At 44.3% G+C, this 21,572-nt stretch overlaps 1 protein-coding gene across 1 annotated transcript in view; it reads right to left on the bottom strand.

Moving 5' to 3' along the window:
- prkcha (protein kinase C, eta, a) overlaps window positions 1-20,991 on the bottom strand; it is a 46,124-nt gene extending 25,133 nt beyond the window's left edge. Inside the window, exons 1-5 of the mRNA XM_061234630.1 lie at window positions 20,120-20,991; window positions 13,150-13,213; window positions 2,918-3,071; window positions 1,546-1,580; window positions 644-726 (exon numbers count right to left, since the gene is read on the bottom strand). Of these exons, the coding sequence (XP_061090614.1) occupies window positions 644-726; window positions 1,546-1,580; window positions 2,918-3,071; window positions 13,150-13,213; window positions 20,120-20,470 (687 nt within the window). The 5' untranslated portion in view covers window positions 20,471-20,991. The remainder of the gene's footprint in view (window positions 1-643; window positions 727-1,545; window positions 1,581-2,917; window positions 3,072-13,149; window positions 13,214-20,119) is intronic.
- Between the last annotated feature and the right edge of the window lie 581 nt (window positions 20,992-21,572).

The following is a 21,572-nucleotide window of genomic DNA, read 5'->3' as shown; positions in this document are numbered from 1 at the left end:
CCTGCTCCAGGAAAACCCATACAGATAACAGCTGCAGTACCAGACATGACCAGGGGGTGGTAGTGATGAGCCATAACTGGCTCTAAAACACTTCCCCTTTCCTCAGGGTTAAATTTGACCATGCGAGACATATTAGTCATCACAGAGTTTTTTCACCATGTTTAAAAAATAGACTGCACTGCAGTCAAGCAGCGCTTGTCCCAGCAGCCTTGTTCTCAACGCCCTTGAAGAGCATTATGCTAACAGCCACTAGCACAACCGAATCTTCAGACTGCTGACGTTGTGTTATAAAGTCAAACCTGAAGCACACGGGTCCCACATAAGGGCAGGGTATGCTACAGATACACGCATAACTGGAGCATACAGACAGAAAATAAAGGTGCATTTTTTCTGCAATCTGTCTGTCTGTTAGCTGATGGCCATTCCAGTGACTAATGTCTAATGCAATCCAGGACACTTAGCGAAACGTTTCAGTAAAGCCAGTGTACGACAAAAGTACACTGATTCAAGGCCCAGCTAATAACATAATGCTCTTACAGCATTTCTATAACATTATCAACCAACATGGGGCTTTCACATTGCACTGTTGAGAAAAGGTTTCAGGAGAGAGCACTGGGAGGAGCTCCAACGTTTAGCTCCTTACCTCCTCCTTGGCTGGCTTCTTCATTCGGGGGCAGTTTGTGACGACCTTCTGGTGACATCGCTTGTGGACCACGCAGGTGCACACTGCAGGGAGGAGAGACCAGAGGCTATGACACACTCCACGGAGGCAATGACACACACACACGCACACACGCACACGCAGACACACACACACGCTGCACCTCGGAATTAGGCCGCGTTCACAACACGGTCAATAAGAAGACATTTTCGCATGGCAGACACAGGCTCAAATAGAATTTGTTTTGGATACAAGCACTTTTCCATGCTCTACTGAGCCTGCATAGAGCAGCAGATGGGCAGGGTTTATACTTTTTGGATCGTTTAATTTGTTTCCAATACACTAAGCAAGCTTAATCAAATGCAGAAAAGTATTTGGACCAAAAAGGGGGGTAATATTGCGATACTACTGAGTTAGCTGCATACGTTCACAGAGTAAAACCAGGAACAGCCGCCATTTCTTCAGTCGTGTCTAGTTTTGAAAGGGTTCTGGGTTTCACTCGGTGAACTTATTCAGCTAACGAGGTTACACCTCGCAGGTCTGTCGCACGAGTTAGCGAGAGTACCGGAGCACACCAGCGCAACAGCAGCTAAGGAGCATCGCACATAGCGCGGCAGTGCGATAAGGGCAGTGGGCGGGAGGGCGCAGCGTGTGTGCGGGGGCTGAGCTGCAGGTGACCGCAGCGCCGGAGAGGAGAGCGAGCTTGCAGGGTCGCAGCTGCACGGCAGCGGGGTGAACGCTCCAGCGTGGGGGGAAGGGGTGGGGAGGGGGGGGGCACTTCCTCCCCAGCCAGACAGACTGAGCAGCGTTCACGCTAATGAGACGGCGACACAGGGTATGAAGTGCTGCAGGGTGACGCGCTCCTCGCTGAAGCGGTCTCTCACCTTGGCACTGGTAGCCTTGCTTGCCGAAAACCCCCCTGCAATAAGAGCAGACAGAGCGGTTACACACACTTTAGCAGAAGTCAAGCAGTGTAGTAAACATACTGCTGCTACCAACATAGCTTCACTATGCTGTAGACATGTACACAACCACACACACACGCACACACCTGTGCACACACGTACTGTACATACACACACAAACACACACACACACACACACCAAGTCACAAGCCACTGCAGGAACTGAAATGGACCATACGCTAACAAAACACAGTTCTCCCTAAAGGAAGTCAATCATTCAGAAAGAGGATCTCCAAGACTGACAGAGGCGACCAGTCATAATAAGTCTATACTCAGATGCTCTGTACACAGCCCTCGTCACTGTGAAACGGCCCCACCTCACTGTGAAAGGGCCCCTAGTCACTGTGAAACGGCCCCACCTCACTGTGAAACGGCCCCACCTCACTGTGAAAGGGGCCCTCGTCACTGTGAAACGGCCCCACCTCACTGTGAAAGGGCCCCTAGTCACTGTCAAACGGCCCCTCGTCACTGTGAAAGAGGCCCGCGTCACTGTGAAAGGGCCCCTCGTCACTGTGAAAGGGCCCCTCGTCACTGTAAAAGGGCCCCTCGTCACTGTGAAAGGGCCCCTAGTCACTGTCAAACGGCCCCTCGTCACTGTGAAAGAGGCCCGCGTCACTGTGAAAGGGCCCCTCGTCACTGTGAAAGGGGCCCTCGTCACTGTGAAACGACCCCACCTCACTGTGAAAGGGCCCCACCTCACTGTGAAACGGCCCCTCGTCACTGTGAAAGAGGCCCGCGTCACTGTGAAAGGGCCCCTCGTCACTGTGAAAGGGCCCATCGTCACTGTGAAAGGGCCCCTCGTCACTGTGAAAGGGCCCCTCGTCACTGTAAAAGGGCCCCTCGTCACTGTGAAAGGGGCCCGCGTCACTGTGAAAGGGGCCCGCGTCACTGTGAAAGGGGCCCGCGTCACTGTGAAAGGGGCCCGCGTCACTGTGAAAGGGCCCCACCTCACTGTGAAAGGGCCCCTCGTCACTGTGAAAGGGCCCCACCTCACTGTGAAAGGTCCCCTCGTCACTGTGAAAGGGCCCCTCGTCACTGTGAAAGGGCCCCTCGTCACTGTGAAAGGGCCCCTCGTCACTGTGAAACGGCCCCTCATCACTGTGAAAGAGGCCTGCGTCACTGTGAAAGGGCCCCTCGTCACTGTGAAACGGCCCCTCATCACTGTGAAAGAGGCCTGCGTCACTGTGAAAGGGCCCCTCGTCACTGTGAAAGGGCCCCACCTCACTGTGAAAGGGCCCCTCGTCACTGTGAAACGGCCCCTCGTCACTGTGAAAGGGCCCCAGGCTCTCACCAGATGAACTCCTTGCAGTGGCAGCAGAAGGTGGGCTGGCGCAGGAAGGTGGACATGAACTTGTGCCCGTTGACCTGATGGATCTTCCTCCGCACCGCCCCCTGCCGCTGTCGATTGAACTGCTTGAACTGCCTCTCATTTCCCACGGCGTCGTCTGGAAAGAGGGAGGGAGATGAGGCAATGAGGCAAAAGGTCTAAAGTCCGAGAGCTTAAAGATCTTCAGACCCTACACGCCTGTCAGACCTCACCATTCTGCCACCTCAAGACACCTGGCGCCTCCCTGTACCTGCACTTCCCAATCACAACTGTGGTCGGTTCTGGCTCCCCAGTGGCAGAATGGCCTTCCCATGGAGATCAGAACAGAGGAGACTCTGACTACCTTCAGGCACAGACTGACGACTCAAGCTGCCCCTCCCTACCCATCTGTAATTTCTAATTAGTTGAGTTCTATTGTAAGTTGTTCCTAGCACTTACGTTATCGCACCGACCTATACTTGTTTTATTATTATTGCTCGCTTCATATCCGCCCGGACTGTTATATTGAGGCTTTTGTTTGTTTTTGTTTTTTCCCCACAACAGGTTACTCTACAGGGCCCACGTTTTCATCTTTGTGGTCACTTCTGGAATATAAGTTGGCTCTCGTATTTTCTGCACTTTAGGACCGCACTTGGTGTAGTGCAATCATTCTAAGAGTGTAGCCTGTAATGTAATGCAGTGCCTGGAGGAAGCAGGTTTGGTGGAAGAGATATCTGACAACTAATGCATAGCCAACAGGTCACATAAGAGCAGAGCACTGCAGTGTGCAGTGAGAAGGCAGTGTGCTGAAAGACCAGTTTAAAGGGTAAAACGTAAAGGGTAAAGGGTAAAGGGTAAAGGGTTAAGGCTGAGGGTAAAGTGTGTTACAGCTGGTAATAACTGCCCTGTGTTCAGGATTCTGCCTAAACACAGACTGAGGAAAGGGTGCTGTCATTAATGACTGAACATTCTGTTACTTCTCCTCTCTTCAGAGAAGCAGAGCTGTGACAGGAAGCACTCACACAGACCTCACACCGCCAAAGGGCGAGTGTGAACTCATTTTCACCACAAAGCCATGCTGAGCTGCTAACTGCTTAATTTATATTCAGCAATATGATACTGCTACATTCCATATGTGAACCACTATCATGCTGTAGATATCGTGCACATCATAAAAATAACAACACAGATATACTGCATACTGAACTTATACAATTGCTCAATAGCTTGTCCATTCATTATTATTCACACAAAACCATTGCAAATAAAATCCACCAAAAGTTAAAAAAAACACCTCAATCATAGGACTGTATTGTGGCCTTCCATGGCATTCTATTTGAGTGGTATATGACAGTTTTTTCCGATTGTTTACACACTTGTTGCGTAATTTGGCTCATTGTGTCAAGACTCTAAACACAAGCAAAATAAGACACAACACTTGGAGATGAATATCTCACTTCTATGGCAAAATTAAACTTTTCAAACAAAACCAAACCATGCAAAATGATACACACATGCACCACTTGAATTACTCTTTCAAAGCAGCAACAACACACTGATGTACTTTACACAAAACACTGCTGTCTTTAGTACTTTGTACACCTTTTACATTTTCTCAGACAGGCTTCTGTGAAACATTTCTGTACTGGGACAATCTATCTACTCACTTTTCAATGAGCACAAAAATAGAAAGGCTTCTGAGAAAAAGATTTTCTTTTTGCAGGTTTTTACAACAACGAAAAAAACACAAAGAAAAGTAGAATTACAATACAGTAATGTTACTGGAAACTCACAGAACCAAAATTAATGACATAGTATTGTAAGGGATTGTAAGGGATGGGGAGGATGGTTTATGGATCCCACCTGGGGCGACATGGGGCGATATGGCTCTGGCAGCAGTCGTCTGGCAGTCGGAGGGTTGCCGGTTCTATCCCCCGCCCGGGCTGTGTCAAAGTGTCCCTGAGCAAGACACCTAACCCCCAAATGCTCCTGACGAGCTGGTCAGTGCCTTGCATGGCAGCCAATTGCCGTCGGTGTGTGAGTGTGTGAATGAGAAACATCAATTGTACAGCGTTTGGATAAAGGTGCTATATAAATGCCAACCATTTACCATTTTACCTTCGGTTAGGGTCTGGCCACATCACACGCAATGTCATCCCTGGCTAGGCAACGAGGAAAATATGGCCCCCCAAAATGGCACTAGGTCATATACTGCTTGGTCTGAATGTGTCCTTTTGGCACCGCAGAGATACAATCTACTGCCATTACTGTATTAGAGTATAGTACAGTGAAACTTACTTGCACATAGTGAAACTCTTGGGACGCAGTTTCTCTCAAATTGAACCCTGTAAAGCCGTTTCATTTGTAAGGTGTTGACGCAATATGCGGCAGAGATACACTGACACGGTTCACATTATGGAACGTTGTGTGATCTGCTCTCGCAGTTCCTGTTCAAGGGTGAACAGACGTTGCCTTCCACCCTCAGGAGGTCGTGACACGGGAACATCAAAACTGTATTACCAGTACTTCAGAGTACTATACCTATTTTTTTGTTCACAGAGGAGCACAGACCTAATACTGTAGGCCTACATAATATTGTACTGTGATGCAGAACGATGTGCAACAATTACATAGGTACAGTCTTGTGTAGAAAGTTGAAGACAAACCTGTTCTCCAGTCTAAATATCCATATTATGGATGCTACTCAGGTTGGGCTGGACTCTCTGCCCAGCCTCCCTCATCATGATTTATGACATGGTCCACCAATGGCCTTAATATCATCAGAAATATGTCTCCATCTATTGCCTGGTCCCCTTCTCTGTTCTTGTCTTCGTCCTCCCCCTACTCCTCTACCTCTACCTCCTCCTCTTCCTCTGTCTCTGCCCCTTGCTCTTACTGCCTCCATGTTTGGAACATTCTCACAAAAGAGGTTACTTTACCTGAGGTCTATTTGTAGTGCCAAGGCTCAGACCGATTGATGTTCAATTAGTGTATACGTGTTTTCTTGTGTGTGTGTGTGTGTGTGTGTGTGTGTGTGAGGGTGTTGCCAAGTTCAGGTGTGTTTTCCCAATGCTTGCAAGAGATTTCATTCTTGAACGAAGTGTCTAATGTAAGAAACAGTGTGTAGTGTTTTGCAAGAATTGTGTTGCAGAATTGCAAACATAGTGCAAAGCAGAAAATGTGTTTGTACTTTTGGTGCCTTTGTTTAAGGCATGATTACAAAAAGTTACATAAAGGTTCTGGTGCTTTTGTCTAAGCATTCAATTTTAGTGTGTAAGCAATTGGAAAAATTGTAAACAATATTTTTTTGAATCCATGTGTCATCCATCAGCTTGCGGACAGTATATAGTTACATCAAGTAAAACAGAACTACACAACTGTGGGCTTGGGGTCAGAAAAAAGAAGTTTATGTCAGAACGAAAGTCATACCACAGTATGGTGGTCACAAAGAAATGAACCTGAACATTCGTAGGTGCTCTTTGGTAAATAAATGTTCTTGCCTTGCCATTAAGGATTTCTGAACACAAACCTCTGAAGTAATACTGATGTTTGTTGTGCTTTTAAGTATCTAGGATTAAGAACCTGGTCTTTATCTCTAGAATTACCACCCTATGTAAACAGCTCAATGGAGAAAGAGCCTGAGGCATGTTTCTATGGTTTCCATAGTAATAATCCTCACAAGTCCACTTCAGGGTTCACTATTTCACAACACAACAATTGCAAATAGGGGGGTCTAAAAGGGCTGTAATCAAGCAATATGGATGCAAATACCCTCCTGTTAGTCTCACAGTCTGCACTTCTTATATTCAGTGTTTCATCCTGGACTACAGAGCCAAAACAACACAAATTGTGTCACTTTACCAACACTTTTGCATTTAACTATCAGTCGTAACTGCAACACAACTAACACCCTAATCACAGAGATGCATTTTAAATCTACGTGCTTTAAAATACCAGAAATACATGAACATTGAACAAACAAATCAAACACAGTATCAGACAAGTGCCTCCATGCAAAACAGAGGGCTAATCCTTGGCGGTGTTGTCTTCCTATGCGTATTTGGACATGTCTCCCTATGCAGCACTACCCTCTCCCCACCACACACATGTTCTCCTGCGGTGTGCGGGTTGACAGCCACGGGCATGTCAACGGTGCACTGAGGGAGGGATGTGAAACCAGCCTGCATGTTCGCAACGCCGGGTCCCCGGAGTCCGTATGACACGTGTGTGTTGAAGCCAAACAGACGCTCCTCCGGACCACAGTTTTCCCGACGCCTGGCTGGGGAACGGGCGGAGTGGCACCAGGCAGACCCAAACCTGAGCCCGGAGCCAGCAGCAGGCCTGAGGCAGTCACCCGGCCAAGGCAGGGATGTGAGAGAGGACATCACAGGGAGCCCTGCTGTCTGCTACGCTGGGATTATTATTATAACCTAACAGTAAACTCAGGCACAAGATATACAACATACTGTATGTAAGCTCATAATCAAGGGCTTCCATAAAAGTTGGCGACCGTTTAGGGCTGGTTTCACCAACACAGCTTAAGCTTCATCCTGGACTAAAACCAGCTTTGTCCGGAGAATCTCCATTCAAAATAACACCTTAAAGAAAAATAAGTCTTAAAGAAAAACCTGTAAAAGTCATGCAGCAGTAATGCACTGTTGCGTTATATTGACAGCCTATGTTATGAATAACAGTACAGTAGTAAACTACAGCAGCTTTATAAAACCAAGTCAATATGGGCTTTACAGAAAAAGGGGAACTCCAGAGAGAAACGAAACTCTTAACTGAATCTGTTTACCCCTGATAGCACACTAATATATCCCATTGCACCCTGCAAGGTCCAGCCTGTGTCAGTACACCTGCACAGTCACACAGCTCCAAGCCTGTGTCAGTATACCTGCATAGCCACACATCTCTAAGCCTGTGTCAGTACACCTGCATAGCCAGAGAGTTCCAAGCCTGTCTCAGTACATCTGCATAGCCATACAACTCTAAGCCTGTGTCAGTACACCAGCAGCCACACAACTCTAAGCCTGTGTCAGTACACCTGCACAGCCACACAGATCTAAGCTTGTGTCAGTACACCTGCATAGACACATAGCTCTAAGCTTGTGTCAGTACACCTGTATAGACACACAGATCTAAGCTTGTGTCAGTAAACAGCTCCAAGCTTGTGTCAGTAAACAGCTCTCAGCGCACATTTTTTATGGTGCTCATACGTGTGGGGACATTGAAAACAAACAAATACGCACAATAAGCACAAATACGCACAATAAGCACACATACGTTGAGGCTCACACCACACTGGCTTAGTCAGATGACAGAAAAGCACCAGCTTGTGCATAAGGTGAATTACATAGCAAGCTAATTCCAATCAAAAAGTAAGACACTGAACCTATTTGAAGTGCAATATTCTTGTCACATTAATGTGGTCCTGAAATTGCGTCCAGTAATGGAAATAGACATCCTCAGCTGCAGAAAGACTCTTTTTATTTCCACTTCCTGAAACATCATCGTCATTAATAGAATGACATATGGCCTTTCCTTATGATAACATTTCTTATGGGGTGCTGGTGTGTTGCTAGGTAGTTGCTTGAGTGTTCCTAAGGTGTTGCTATGTGGTTGCTTGGGTATTACTATGGGGTCGCTAGGTATCGATAACAGCCAATCACAAAGGTTAGATGTGTGTCTATTTGTACATTGCAAGGCAATTGAGGCCTTGTAAGCGCTAGAGATTCTGGTGACATCATCACCTGGAGAGGCCCCAGTTCAGTTCACATTAATGCATCATGTTAAATCGGTGTACCGACATCAATTCCAACATGTTTGTTATAAATATTCTGAATGACCGCCATTTCTGGTGTGTTCGCATCTCAGAGCTTCTACCGTACTAAACCACATTCATTGTGAGTATGTTGCCTCAGAAATGTTGAGTTACCTTGGGGTAAAAAAAAGCTTGACTGAATCAAGCACCATTTCGATACAGACCATGAAGAACAGCATTGCCGAAGAGCACCTCTGGTCATGGAAACCTTTAGAAACAAGAGTCTGCTGTGGCTTAGGGTCATGTGCTGTGAGAGTTCTACTTCCACACCTAGCTCACAGTTCAGTTTCCGTTACAGGAGTTCACATAAGTTAATAGCTGATGATAATGGAACTATGGCAACTGATATAACCAGGTGGGTCATAGTGTAGAGGGCTGGACAGAAGAAGTTGGCTGGTTGGTGGACAATGGAGATGGCAGGAAGTCAGATTAGTGATTAAAGCAGCCGCGCATGATTATCGCAGAGGAAGCAGTGGGCCGGAGCACTGCAGGCTGGGCGAGTATAAAATCTTATCGGTTATGCCGTTTAAATTTCCTCACAAAGCGCAAAGGCAAGTCCACTCGGCTGAGTGAGATGCAACAGGTTTTTGTGACAAGGCCGACAGCGTTGGTCTGCGGCACCTGCAGGACCCCCAGGCAATTCACTGAAGAGTGTTTATAGCAGGCTCTCCTCCTGGTGTTCACACTCCTGGGCTTCAAACCCTAGTCACCAGCCAAGGGGCCCAGGTTGCTAAAGAGGAATTCAGCTAATTAGGTGCCTGTACAACAGCTAGTTAATGCAATGAATTGGTCAATCATGTGGCAGCAACATGCAGACATGGTCAAGAGTTTCAGTTGTTCAGTTAGTCAGACCAAACACCAGAACGGGGGAAGAAATGTGATCTAAGTGACTTTAACGATGATTGTTAATGATGAATGATAGTTGGTGCCAGATAGGGTGATTTGAGTAACTTAGAAACTGCTGATCCCTTAGGATTCAGTCACAAGTTACAGACAATAATAATAACATAATAAGCTTTATTTCATACATAAAATGTTTCACATCCAGCCAATTACAAAGAAATATAAACTATATAAATGATTGTGGAAAAATATATCCATACAACAAACATGCCTGGCGCCTCCCCCTCTCTGCACCTCCACCTCCCGATTACTGTCTGTTCTGGCTCCACCGAGGTGGAACGAACTCCCTCGTGGAGGTCAGAAGAGCAGAATCTCTTGCCACCATTAAATGCAGACTAAAGACGCACCTCTTCAAGCTGCACCTCTCCCTGTCCCTCCCTACCTCCATGTAAACCTTAATTGTTGTCTTTACCTGTGTTATTTACTTGTGTCATTAGGATGATACCTTTGCTAGTTTTGTTTGGCTAGGCAAGCAGTTTGTTCATACATTTGCATGTTACGGTATTATTATTTAAAGAAAAAAAGAAAGAAAAAGATATATATCCGATCCAATATGCCCTAGTCCTTATTTCTGTTGTACAGGTAGCAGTTCAAATTGTACTTCCCTCTAGGGTCTTTCAGTGCACTTATCCCTGGTTATGGGTATGCACTTTGCACTTTGTTGTAAGAGCGTCTGCCAAATGCCATTAATGTAATGTAATAATAAAATAACAAGACAACACAAACACTTTGGGGCCTTTCCACTGTGCCTCCCTTGAGTGGGATGACACTGATTGTGGGACAAATAACAAGACAAGTCAAACACTTTGGGGGCTTTGGGGCCTTTCCCCTGTGCCTCCCTGGTGTGAAAAACAAAAAAACAACCAGGTTCCTTGTTAATGAGAGAGGTCAGAGGAGAACGGTCAGACTGGTTCAGGCAGGCTGACAGGAAGGCGGCAGTAACTCAAATAAGCAGATGAAACAACAGTGGTATGCAGGATCTCTGAACACACAACATACCAAACCTTGAAGTGGATGAGCTACAGCAGCGGAAGACCAATACATCTAAAAGTCTAAGAAATACCTATTAAAGTGGTCACTGAATGTATATAAAGCACTTCATTCACCATCATAATTTTAAAATCAGCTGTCTTTCATGGTAGGGAAAACCAATTAGACTTCCAATCATACACTCGAGGAGCACAATATTAGGTATTTATTCTCACCTGACCTGATTAACAATGTGTTTCTGCCCACAGAACTGCTGAAAACTCCAGAGACTGTTGTGTATGAAAATCCCCGGAGATCAAACCAACCTATCCCGCACCAACAATTTATTCCACGTTCACTTAGATCGCATTTCTTCCCCATTCTGGCATTTGGTGTGAAAAACAGCTGAACCTCTTGAACACATCTGCATGCTTTTATGCATTTAGTTGCTGCCACATGACTGTCTGATTAAATACTTGCATTTACACGCTGGTGTACAGGTCTACCTAATAAAGTGCTCAGTGAGTGCATATGGGATCTGTAGTGCCTGAGTGTATATTTCTCATGAAGTGTCACAGTAACATCTGACAGACACAGAGAGCTGGCAATGCACTGTGGGAGCTTCAGGCGAGGGAAACGTGGAGAGGGGGCGGCGAGTACAGTCAAGATGAAGTTTAAATAAACTGTATCGACATGCCGGCACACTCAACTGACAGGGGACAAGTGTCCACATAAATGAAAAATGATTGATTTAGAAATTACCAAGATAAGAGCACCCCAAGGAGTGAAGTAGCCCACAAATACTTTTCATTTTATACAGCACAAGTTCTCCCGAACGATGTAATCGTGAGTAATTTGTAATTTTTAGGAGTGCTGTCTCATACAGCACGTCGCTCTGGGCTTTTTCCTACTAGTCTGCAGTTGGAGATAGTGGCCCAAAAAAAAAAGCTCAAAACCTGTTTCACAAGTGAGCATGTATGTTCTTTAGTCTTATATTATAAGTATTTTGGTCTTATATTGAGATTTAAAATCTTATTTATTAAAAGAAAGTGTGCCAATGAGGTCAGGCACTTTTCTAGCAAAGCCCATCTCAAGATTTGCCAATGGAATAAGCAAATATTTGCCAATAACAATGTCAAATATTAACTTAAAAACAGGCTAATACAGCGGTGTGCACACATTTGGGCACCCCTGGCCAAAAAGCCTTGACAATTAATATCAAAGTGAACAGAAGCCATCCTGACCTCTAAATAGTACAATGTTAAACATGACACATTTCTTCTGATTTTAAAGCAAGATTACTTTTTATTGTAATTTTTTCACAGTTTTAAAATGTGCTAATGTTTAGGAACCCAGCCATTTAGTATTCTTCTCGGGCAACTATTACAGCCTGTCAACGTATCCAGTAGCCACCTAAGTCTTTCAATTCCCGCCTTTGGAATTTTTCCCCTTTCTTCCAGGCAGAACACCTCTAACTTCAAAATATTCTTCAGCATGTTTGAGATCTCTCCAGAGATTTTCAATAATATTAAAGTCTGGGGACTGTAGCATAGTGGTCAAGGTGACTGGGACATGCAAGGTCGCTGGTTCTAATCCCGGTGTAGCCACAATAAGATCCCCACAGCCGTTTGGCCCTTAACCCTGCATTGCTCCAGGGGAGGATTGTCTCCTGCTTAGTCTAATCAACTGGACTGATCTTTGAATATTAGCCTCTAGAATTTCTTGATATTTGATGGAATGCAGTCTTCCTTCCACTGACACAATATTTCCTGTGGCCCCAGCTTTCACACAACTCCAAATGGATCCATCTCCATGCTTAACAGTTGGCAAGGTGTTCTTCTCTACAAACCTTTGCCCTTTTAATTTTTTTAAATAATTTATAAACAGTAAAAAATGAAAATAAAGAAATACATTTTTTGAAGATTAATTGTATCAGACACTTAAACCAGAGGTGGCCAAATTTTTGCACCCATCTGTATTTTCTACTTTTTCTACTATTTTCTACAGTCAGGTTTTGGTAAATGGTAAATGGTTGGCATTTATATAGCGCCTTTATCCAAAGCGCTGTACAATTGATGCTTCTCATTCACCCATTCATACACACACTCACACACCAACGGCGATTGACACTCTCACTCTCACTCTCACTCTCACTCTCACTCTCACTCTCACTCTCACTCTCACTCTCACTCTCACTCTCACTCTCACTCTCACTCTCACTCTCACTCTCACTCACACTCTCACTCTCACTCACACTCACACTCACACTCTCACTCTCACTCTCACTCTCACTCTCACTCTCACTCTCACTCTCACTCTCACTCACACTCACACTCACACTCACACTCACACTCACACTCACACTCACACTCACACTCACACTCTCACTCTCACTCTCACTCTCACTCTCACAACCACGGTTTTGCAGCGTGGTAGGTCAGTATGCAGTACAGGATTGGGGTCACTTCGGCAGGGTGTGAGGGCGGCGATAAGGATGGTGCAGGGGAGTGAGGAGTCTTACCGTCGACGAAGGAGCCGGTGAGAGAGATCACAATGTACACCTTGCCCTCAGGCTCCAAGTCCAGCTGCACACAAACACAGGAAACAAACAGGAAACAGCACTGTTAGCGCACAACGGGCAGGGGAAAACCTGCATTCAAAGGGAGGTTTTTAAGCTCACCCAGGTATGAGGAAAAGGTAAGAGAGCCTTCACAGCACAGGAGCTAGTTACTGGAAGGCATTTTAAATGGAAATGCCAATGGTCTCCGTCCAGTATCTATCTCAGACAGACACACCAGTCCAATTAACCAGCCTTGGCTCCCTGTAGTAAACACTGTGATGCTGCAAACCACAGGTCAGTCCTTATCGCACACTGATAGACAGGAAAACAGCGCCAAAAGCAACTTAAACCAGTTCATCCAGAATAGAGAGGAGATTGTATCGTGAGGGAGACGAGGCGATGTGACATTCTGAGAAATGACCTTTCCTTTGTTACTCGAAAAACAATGGGAGCACATACGTACACATGCATGTAAGACACACAGGCATGCATACTTTTACACTGTACAGTGGCTGTTTGCTGCGTTTCTGAACTGAATTAACCATTTAAGATGGAAACTATGTGATGAGAAGGCGGTTCAAATATGCAAGGAGAATGTTCCAACGCTGATGTCACAATCACAGCCGGTAATTGAAGACCATGGAGTTCTAGAACATTCCAAAAAGCCAACTCCTCAAAGGGTTAAACATGCTGTTAACCCTGAGGCTGCCTGAGAGCAGGGTGAAGACACAGCACCCGGAGTCTGTGAACCTGCATCACCTGTCGCTCTCACTGTCCAGGGGCGAGAGAAGTGGGGCTCTTATCAAAGCCCACCTGCTGACAGTGACGTTCAGGGTAGTGTCTCATCAGACAACATTAAAGCAGTGGAGTCAGAGACATTTTTTCTCATGTGAAGCAAACAGTAACTTAAAACAAACTAATATTTTCTACTTGATAGAAAGAAAAAAAAAGATCTTAAGCCTTATTATATGATGCTTGTTAAGCCTCCTTCTCACAGAGGGACTGTGGAAAATTTGAGGGTGGATAGGAGAGGGGAGGGGGTGAGGAAAGCTCCATACACTATACACTCACAAGGCACTTTATTAGGTATTTATTACTTCTACTGCTGTAGCCTGTCCACTTAGAGTTACGATGCGTTGTGTGCTCAGAGATGCTCTTCTGCATACCACAGTAGTTATGTGCGGTTTTTTGTATTACTGTCACCTTCCTGTCAGCTTTGAACAGTCTGGCCATTCTCCTCTGACAAGTCTCATTAACAAGACGTTTCTGTCTGCAGAACTGCTGCTCACTGCAATTTCTTTTGTTTTTGGACCATTCTAGTGTGCATGAAAATCCCAGGCGATCAGCAGTTTCTGAGATACTCAAACCACCCTGTCTGCCACCAACAATCATTCCACGGTCAAAGTCACTTAGATTGTATCTTTTCCCCATTCTGATGGTTGATGTGAACATTAACTGAAGCACCTGAGCTGTATCTACATGACCGTATGCATTGCACTGCTGCCACACAATTGGCTGATTAGATAATCGGATGAATAAGTAGGTGTAATAAAGTAAAAATGTTCCTAATAAAGTGCTCAGTGAGTGTATACTGTAGTTATTTCAAGCTTAAGTCTGTTACATCCAACCTGCCACTTCTGAGTGTGTGTGTGTGTGTGTGTCTCTGTGTGCGTGCGTGTGTGTGTGTGTGTGCGTGTGTGTGCGTGTGTGTCTGTGTGTGTCTGTGTGTGTGTGTGTGTGTGTGTGTGTGTGTGTGTGAATGCATGCAGTAATGTAGTAATACATGTGGAATGTCAGTGATGTCAAGAGAAGAAGAATGGAGAGCAGGTTGGTCTGGCTCAGCTAGCTGTTATAAATGCCATGAGTTTTGCATAGGAAGTACTCCACAAGGCCATTGAGCTGAACACTTTTAATTAACGATTCAAAACTGCCAACTGTGGATCACTGCAAAATAACAACAACTGATTACACTACCTACAACATGTCTGTGCAAGCTTTCAGCATTACAGCCACCGCTGGGCTAGGACTACTCTGGAAGAAAGGTCTTAGCTTTGTGACCAGCTTAAAGCCAGAGAAAAAACACAGAGAAAGCAGAAGCTGAGAGAGAAAAAAAGAGAGAAAAAGGTGCCCGTTCACACCTTTGAACATCTCTGCTCACAATGGAAACCTGTGGGCAGGTGAATAAATCACCAGATGCCTCTGCCCCCTTCCTTTTTATCTCACTCCATCAGTGTAATTTTGAACAAAAAATAAATAAAAAAATAAAAACTCATTGTGTTCGCACTACTGGTCTGTGACACCCAGATGTCATCTCTAAGCTATGGAGCCCCAATTGCTGAAGCGTGCCGAAAAGAAGTGTCAAAAAAGAACAAATGTGCATTCAGGAAGCCATGGCCATGGGGTGCCATATTTATTAGAATTATGCGTGCCTGATTGTGCGTTTCATTGAAAGGCTCTAAACACAGCACTCTGTGTGTGTGTGTACATGTGTGCGTGTGTGTGTGTGTGTGTGTACATACCTAGACTACTACCTAATCTAGACTTCATAAACAACTTGTGCATTGCTCTTTCTGACCTGTTTTGTTATACTTTGGATGTTCATATGGCACTGTTGTGCCAAATTTGTATCTATATATTTTTTTATGATATCTCTTGTGTCATGCCTTTGCTTCTAGTCTCACATACCATGCCTAATGAGCTAGCCTATGTTTACCTTGTGAAGTAGATATGATGTTCATGGCTGGCTGTAGACAACTGGTCCTTTATGCGAATTGTAACTTATCTGACCAGTGTTCTGTTGTTCTTACTTTGACCTCTGGCACACATCTATTCTACATCACATTGGATAAAAGCATCTGCTTTGTACAGTAATGTAATATACAAAATACAGAATATACACATATATAAATGTGGACATACAGAAACTGCTTCCCTCCTGGATTTTCATGCACATCAGAGTTTACAGATAAGGGAGAATGTTGCGAACACCCCGTGAGTGGCAGTTCTGTTAACACTTTGTTAATGAGGTCAGAGGAGAATGTGCAGGCTTGTTCAAGCTAACAGAAAGGCCATAAATGCTCAAATAATAGCGTTTTACAAAAATAGCGTGCAGTAGGGCATCTCTGAAAGTAGCAGGAGAAGACCACCTCGGTTTCAACTGCCATCAGCTAAGAGCAGGAAGATGAGGCAACAGGGGGCATGTGATCACCAAAACTGGATGACTGGATTCGGAAAAACATTGCCTGATCTGACGAATCTTTATTTCTGCTGTGACATACAGAGGGTATGGTCAGAACTTGGCACAAACAGCATGAATCCACAGATCCAAATGCTGGTGGATGTACAAACAATGGCAATGACCTTTGGAATGAGGTGGATCTGGAGGTTCTCAGCATGAATGTGCAGCTGAACTGTGTGATGCTACCGGGTCAGGGTGGACAAAAATCCCTAAGGAATGTTTTCAGAACATCCTCGTTCAATCCATGCCACATGTGGGGAAACACGCCCACAGTCCACAGGCTTCAAAGAGCACCAAAGAGCACCAGGACCACCAACCTGAGCGAAACACTGAAGCTATAACTGTGACTTCTGCTCCAGTGCACACAGTATCATACGCTCACACAGTGGGCTCAGAGTGGAAAGTGTGGGGTGGAAACTTCAGCCCACTGCAGACAGAGGAGTGGGCAGGAGGCACTACAGCCGTCACATGGGGAACAGAAGCCCAGGGAGATGTGACAGCATTGTTATGACTCAGTGCCTCTGGTCCGAGCTATTCTTGTCCTCAAAACTTCACTCACCTCCGCAAATACGGCAATGAGCGGGAGCTCAATGCAGAAATGAGAAACAGGTACTCGCCAAAGGCAGACATTCAACTACAGTTTTTAACCCAAGATGTCCCCTCAAGGTGGGGCACTGAAGTAGGGTGTTAAACTTTTGCTTTTGGGAACAACATCTCAGATATAAATAGTTGCATTCTGAAAAAGGAAGACAAACATTTAGGGAAGATTTGGACTGTGGTCTTTACAGTAATGAGACACGGTAGATACAGTAATGATCTGAATGTGTTAGCTGAGGAGTAGACGGACATAAGGGCTGGGACCGTTAAGTAGGGGGAGGTTTAGAAAGGAAGAGGACCCTCCCCCCCACCACCACAAAATTCTATTGGATATTAATGAGTCTTGCTTCAGCTGCTTATGCTAAAATGCTCATGCTAATTCACCATATGCTATCATCCAAATAATACTTCAAATATTAGCAGAAATCAGAATGTACTGACAATTCTATTGTTACATCTGGAGCACTTTTAGTTTTTGATGCAGCCCTTATGACCACTGCAATAATTCAACAAACACTAAACCAAAATCTTTCTTTTCAATTCTGCAAATTCTCTCTGCCATGGAAGAAAGATAAATAGTAAATACTGTAATCTGCATTTATCCTACCAGATTATGAAGAATTAACAAATCAGTGGAGCCTGGGGCCCCAGTGGGTACAGAGGGAATAATATTTCCCACTCACAAGAGGAGAGAACTGCAAGGAGAATGCGCAGGAGAACTATGCCTAAGTGAGGGAACTCTGAGAGAAAGCCCTCTGGCATTACACTGGGAATACTTCAATAACACATTTGATTGCATGCTAGGACTTGCTATAGTGGAAGCAAGAATTTAAAGAGAGAATGAAAAAAAGAGTTTAGACTTTTGCCACACGTGATCTGTATGGCCGAACTGAAAAGAGCTCAGCTTCTCAAAGCAAAATTCCTTTATCGTTCATAACGGCCTACTTTGCTACAAGGTTACCTTTTCATGTTAAGCTTTATGGCAAGATAGTCAGATACTTCAGCTGGAAAGTTATGCCTTATTCAGTTATCCACAAGCCAAAAAAAAACAGATTCATGTACTCTTCTGGGTACATGCAAAATACTACACCACGGGGGTGACACAGAGTGTTAAGTCCCATGAGACACAAAACATGTCACAAATAACCACACGTTTTACACAAAATGGCGCCATAGCACAGAACAGCACAAGTGACATCTTCAGAAAGAGTTTTAATAAAATGCATTTTACAAATAACTGTTTGACAGTTTCCCAAATGCAGAGATCCAATTCTCTTCACTGAAGGACTGGGACAGTATCAACCAAATGCACTTTGGCACCACATGCCGCTGATTTTCTCTTTATCGATATTTGGAATGAGTGAATAAACTAGCAAATTAAAATTTTAATACTATGATATATTAAAGGACAGATTGTATTACACAACCTTCCCCTTGACTCCCTGACGGGAATGAGTGCATAACTGCAGGAAGTAAGCATTTTAGTCTTATATTTATTTGTAAGTTTTATTTTACTCTTTTGCGAAATAAATCTTACCAATGAGGCAGGAAAGTCTGACTCCTTTCAATCAGCAAATGTAAAAAATGTGCTTGTTAAGCAAACAGTATCTTAAGACAAGCAAATGTTTTCCACTCAAGATTTTAAGCCTAAGTCTTAGATGAAAACACTTGTTACGACAGACTTTTTTTTTTTTTTTTGTAGGGCTGGCCCCTGTCCTCTGCTGTAGACGCCCATCATTCCTGTCATAACTACATGTGCAGATGGACAGGTGTAGCAGCTTCCACAGGTCTACACAGTCTCCAATGATCGTCTCAAGAGACTCTTCCTTCCAGTAATTTAATGGACAAAATACCTGTTGATGAGCGCCAACAGAGAATGTTGCAAACACACTGCCTAAAATCAGAAAGGCCTCTGGCAGTATTTTTGAGTTTCTGTCTCCTTGTATTTCAGAAACTGAAAGCCTAGCCACAGCCTTCAGAAAGCAAAAAAATGTGATCACAACCAACATTCTTAAATGACCATCTCATCACTTGAAAATGGACTGCTAAATTTGCATAATAAACGTATATGCCCTTGCACACGTCTCTTATGCAATAATAAAACCTATATGCCCTGCAGATGCATGGTCCTTGCAGCCTGTGGTTTTTAGTAGCACATAAAGTGTTGCTACTCAAATACTGCAGGTGGAGGTCGGGACACCAGAATAATGAGTCTGTGGTTAATGAGCACTGATGGCACTCTCTAATTTGGGACTCTAGAAAAGTCCATCCAACCATCAACACTACACAAAGCCCCAAAGAGGAGGTACAGAGCATCCACAGCAGAGAGATGAAAAACCTTCTGTTGGAACCAAGGGCCAAATAAATAATGCCCTGGAAAGGACAGCTAAACAACATCACAGAAGCCGAACAAGGCCACGTTGCAGTGCTTTTTCAGAAACTACTTTTATGTTTAAACTAATATGTTCAGGGTTCAAATTCTTCATGGTCAAGCCAGGCATCCAGGCCTACACTCACTCAAGAGCACCACCCGTCACAGTGCCACTATTATCGAGTGGCTATTTTCTGTAGATTAATCAGCAATGTTCTCCCATTGTTTCCCTAATACCTTAGGCAACCAAGCAAAATGCATACGCTATATCACCTGCACGCAAACCCCGCCTGGAGTTGACAAAGGCTCCCTGCTGAAAAAAAAAGAGCTCAAGCTAGGTATTGAAACAGCTGGTCGACAGTGTGTTGACCATTTTACACCAGGTCCATATTCAACATCGTCTGACCAGCTCAAGCTGTATTTTGAAACAGCTGGTAGCTGGTCTTTTCAAACCCTGTGGAGTTGGATTTTACACCAGGGCTTGCTTGTGATTTTGTGACAGCTAACGTTAGCACTCGTACCTTGAAAAAACGTTGCGAATTAAAAACCTAGGGTTTGAAGAGTGAAAGGGATACAGTGTAGCCTACACAACTGCGCCGTTGATAAACGAATCAGTCGTAATGACATCTCACATCTCAACATAGTTTATGATGAATCGACCCTTAGGAATTTGGTAACATTCCAACTGGTATTTCTCGAAGTACGACTTCAACGCCGAAACTCACCCATCCTTCGAAGGTTTCCTCTGTGTTGGACGTTTTGATCAGGTCCTCGAAGTGAATGTTACAGTTGGCAACGAAATCGTCATATCCAATCGGGGTATCGTGAAACACCGCAAGTTCAATTTTCCTTCCATCGTTGACGTTGAGACTAAACTCTTCGTTGTAAGTCGGCGTGTTTGTCTTCTGCTTGGTGTGCGTCTGTCCGATTTTGCATCCGTCCACTTTGACCAAAATGTAGGGATCCAGAGATGTAGACGTTTTGTTAAACATAACGGAGTGTCGGAGAGAAGTGGATGTTGGCTTAAGGTCCACCGCCTCCCCAATCCTGAGCTTCAGGTACCCGTTGAATTTCATATTATCTTCCTATCGTATGAATAATCACAAATTTAGATAACAGAACATAGCCTAATCTACTCCTGTTTATTAAGATATTTAAACCTAAACATTAAAATCTCAAGTAAATGCAATTAATCTTTCTGGCGTTTTTCCTCTTGTGATTGTATTCCAGTGACACAATGGGAAAATTCTTGCGGACTGAGCCAAAGTAGAATTTAATCCTAAAGCCCCCAACACGCTCTCTTGGTCCAGCGCGTGTAATCTGAGTGTTCGTCGCATACAGCCGCCGAATAGCGCTAGTCACTACTTAAGTTCACACGTTCCGCAGAGAGAAACTAATGAGGAAGGACAGTGCAGGTTTCGTGAAGGGGGAAGTAAGTTTTGAAGAATCAATGACAAGCATTCACGGTTGCGAAACTAATGCAGATAATTACTTCCAGCTACCGATGCACTTTTATTTTCAGGTTTGGCATTAATTCCATGCTTCCAAGATTCTGGCAGACTTCCTCTTCGTCGAACAGTTGTGCTATTCTCTTTAGTGCTCCTATAACCTGTAAAAAAAGAACTATGTGGAAAATATAAATCAAGTATATCTTGGAAATTGTAGTTTCCTTAGCACTGACGATTGTTCGTAAACTTAGTAAGAAAATACTCCAGGACTGCTATTCCCGAAGTGCACCGCGCTGTTTGGCTTTGACAGCTGAGATGCAGGTAAAGTGAATTGAAAGAAAAATGAAAGGACATAATCTGAACAAGCCCATTCCCCCCACTTGAAAAAATCCAAACAAATACATTTAACGTGCAGTCGAAAATGTAGGAAATTGTGACATTAGATTCATATCAAACATTACGCATAGCGGTGAATAAGAAATATAACCTATTCAACAACGCAAAGAGAGCAGCGCTGTAGAGTAGCAACTACTTAAAACAGTTTGACTCTCGGTGTATAGCCTAATGCTTGACGTTTGAATAACAGGCTACACTCGACCTTGTATTTGCGCTCATTTGTTTAGTCAGATTTTAACTTCATTTAACTCTCCCTATAGGATTAGCCTACAGCGTCTCGCATCTGCACAACCCGACGAGTCGACAAAACCTTACAACCAAGTTGAACCAATTT

This window comes from Conger conger, chromosome 1 (assembly GCF_963514075.1).
Source record: "Conger conger chromosome 1, fConCon1.1, whole genome shotgun sequence".
NCBI lineage: Eukaryota > Metazoa > Chordata > Actinopteri > Anguilliformes > Congridae > Conger > Conger conger.
Note: the sequence above shows the minus strand (reverse complement) of the source record. Positions and strands in the feature narration are given on the sequence as shown.